Genomic DNA, 3,036 nt, shown 5'->3' on the forward strand with positions numbered 1-3,036 from the left:
CTTCTTCTCCTGGACCAGGAACAATGCTGTTAATTTCAGCTTCAGCTGCAGGCTCTGCTGAGCTTTTCCGTGCATACTTATTAATAAACTGAATGCGCTCCTGAAAAGCCTAGAGGAAAAACAAAAAAAACTCAGGATTTAGTTTAGATAACTTTAATTAGAGCCCCCCGGCCTACTTTAAATACTCAAAGGAGCTTGGACAGTGGCTTGAAAAGGGGTTTTTAGATACAGTAAGTCCTTGTGAAAGACTGACATATGCTAAGCTTTATGCTTCCTGGCATCTTTAATTGCACTGATTTATTAGAAAAAAATCTCTGACAAATGAATGGTGAGACACTGGAAAAATATAACTATGGAAGAGTGACTTCTGCCACAAATACATTCAAGGGGTCTTTGGAGCATGTTGTAAATATTTTTTTCTTGAAGTAATAATAGTCTGTCAATATCAGACATGCAGTTTCTCCACATGTATTTTAAAAACATCTATTGCTTAGTTTTAAAATATCGTATTAATGGGAAATGAACCGACATTGCTATTTGTGGTATGTCTTTTTAAGCTGTGTCAAGACCATCTTGAATGTATGGCTAGGAATTCCTAAGCAAGTCTGTGCCATAAGTGATTCAGTAAAATGAAGAATAGGCACCCCCATCTTAATGATGCTTTGAACCTCAAGTGGGCAATTCCTTATCACTATACTCACTGCATTACAGGACATGCCACACAGAGATACTGATACCATCTGTTTCCTTAGTAAACAACTTATCAGTAGCCCATAGTTTATAACTCTGCCTGAGGCAGGAAACAAAACATTGTGATTTTTACACAAATCTGATCCTGGGTCAGCTTCAGTAAGTTTGCAGAAACTAGCATCCTCTTACAGAATGCCCTGCTGCCTGTTGTATCACAAGATAATGCAAGTTGGATCATTGCTTAAACTGACATAAGGCAGCTGTGACAAAACATTAGGTATTTCAACTTAAATATATTTCCTCCTTCAGTTAAGCAATTATGGTTGTATTAGGAGCTTGTCAAAATGCCACTTATTGGCTGGCATGACTCATCACTGGATCTGCAGGGTCTTCTCCTTGGATGTTCTTGCTGATGGAGCCACAGTGGTCTACTTCTCATGACTCGTTTTCTGGTTAGACTATATATATGGTCTCATTCCTTCCAGAATATAATCCAACTGTTTTTAGCTCCTTTTTCCTTATGCTAAGACCCCTTGATTCTCATCACTTAAGTAAATCAATTATACTTTAGGTATCTCCTGCTCCATCTGGCTCACCCACAGCCCATCCACTGTGACTTCCTTTTCCCATTCCAACTCTCTTTTGGAATAACCCAGGGTGGGGTGGGATGGAGTGGTGGTGGGGATTGCCATTTGCCTCTTGGAGAGACTGTCAGTTCTGCGTAAGCAGGACTCTTTACCAGAATGGGGGTGTCCATTCCTCTTCACCTCCTTGGGTCTCTTCTCTTCAGCCCTTCCCCCTTCCCCTTGGCCTAACCTCAGCAGTTTATTTCCTCTACATAACCTTCCTGGGTTCTAAGCCTTTCCTCTGTCTGATCTTTCTTCTGCCATAGAGATCCACTCTTCTAGCAACTAGTTGTGAAGATACCTGTCTACACCAGCCTAGCACTTGCCAGTTATTATAGCATAAGAAGCTTCCTTTGTTTTCCTGAACCTCTGAATGGCTACCACTTAAACAATATAAACAACTTTTCATTGACTTTAAGAAATAGCAGGACTAGAAATGCCACTCAATAATGGCTAACAACGGCTTGCATAGAAATTTGATCTAGTGGTCTTATTAGTCTGCTTTACTTTGGGGCAAAAGTAAAAAAAAAAAATCTCTAAAATTATATATATTTTTAGATTTGGCAAAATAATTAAAGTAACAATAATGAGATAATTTTAAATAACCCACTGGTCTTTCCAGACTTAACCTGAGTAACTTTATGAAACGGGAGGTGTATTCCTGCAACCGGGTCTTAATGGTTACAGGAGTCTGCATGTGTAGATCGGATTCCAGGCTAAAGTAATTGACAGGAAGCATCCTTTTACAGATTCTTGCCCCCTCCCCACTCCTCACACCACAAGTGAAAGTCCCCAAGTCCACATCCATCAGTACATAAATTTGTATTTAGCCAATATGTAGGCATCAAGTCATATCTTCTCTATGGCATTGCCCTGCCATGACACCAGCCACTGGAATTTTTATAATGATGTAACTGTAAAAGGATAACCTCCAAGTACCTTGACAGCTCTGCCCGGCTCTGCAGACTCCCATGCCTGTTTCATCGCTTTGATTTCATCTGCTCTTTCAGTATCTTTCTTCACTTCTAGTGTTTCAGTCTCACCCTGCTCACTCACTAAACGTAAGATCCAGTAAGGTTTGTTCGGATCAGCTTGCTGAAGATGGAATGGAATAAAAGAAACCAGTCAATTAGTCTAAATGCATTATCTTTTTTTAAAACTACTCATTTTTTTGCTCTTTGTTTATTTTTCACGCACCCTAGAGTTCAGCTTTACTTTGATATGCTTTACACGTAAACAGCAATTGGCAAAAGAAGCCTCTCATGCTAAGGGCTGGAAGTGCCAGCCTAATGTGCACAGATATTTTCACAATTAGCAGGCAGCAGTTGCAAAGCAGATGGCTGGAATTAAATTAGCACAAAAAGTTTTCTTAATCCATTAGAAGCATATTTTAAACATAAATTGGTCTTGCTCAGACTTATCATAACAGTGAGATAAAGTAGGCAATCACTTTGGAAATGGATAGCATAAATTTTCTGATTACAGACCAAATCACACCACTTTGGTCCATGTGTAGTTCTCTTGGAATAGGCTCCACTGCATTCACAGCAGTATATTATCTTTCTGTCTGGATCCTGCAAAGGACCCTCTGAGGCTCTCCCAGATCCAGACAGAGAGAAGGATAGACTAACCTGGGCATTCTTCCTTTCCCAAGCTCAGCATGGCCCAGGGTAGAACTCTAACATTCATAGTTTCATAGTTTCTAGGGTCGGAAGGGACC

The 3,036-nt window shown here is 40.1% G+C and overlaps 1 protein-coding gene across 1 annotated transcript in view; it reads right to left on the reverse strand.

Annotated features, from left to right (window-relative positions):
• ADGB (androglobin) overlaps positions 1-3,036 on the reverse strand; it is a 360,063-nt gene that overhangs the window by 15,205 nt on the left and 341,822 nt on the right. Inside the window, exon 32 of the mRNA XM_019527460.1 lies at positions 2,256-2,411. Within this exon, the coding sequence (XP_019383005.1) occupies positions 2,256-2,411 (156 nt within the window). The remainder of the gene's footprint in view (positions 1-2,255; positions 2,412-3,036) is intronic.

Source organism: Gavialis gangeticus, unplaced genomic scaffold (assembly GCF_001723915.1).
Source record: "Gavialis gangeticus isolate Ggan-Ray unplaced genomic scaffold, GavGan_comp1, whole genome shotgun sequence".
NCBI lineage: Eukaryota > Metazoa > Chordata > Crocodylia > Gavialidae > Gavialis > Gavialis gangeticus.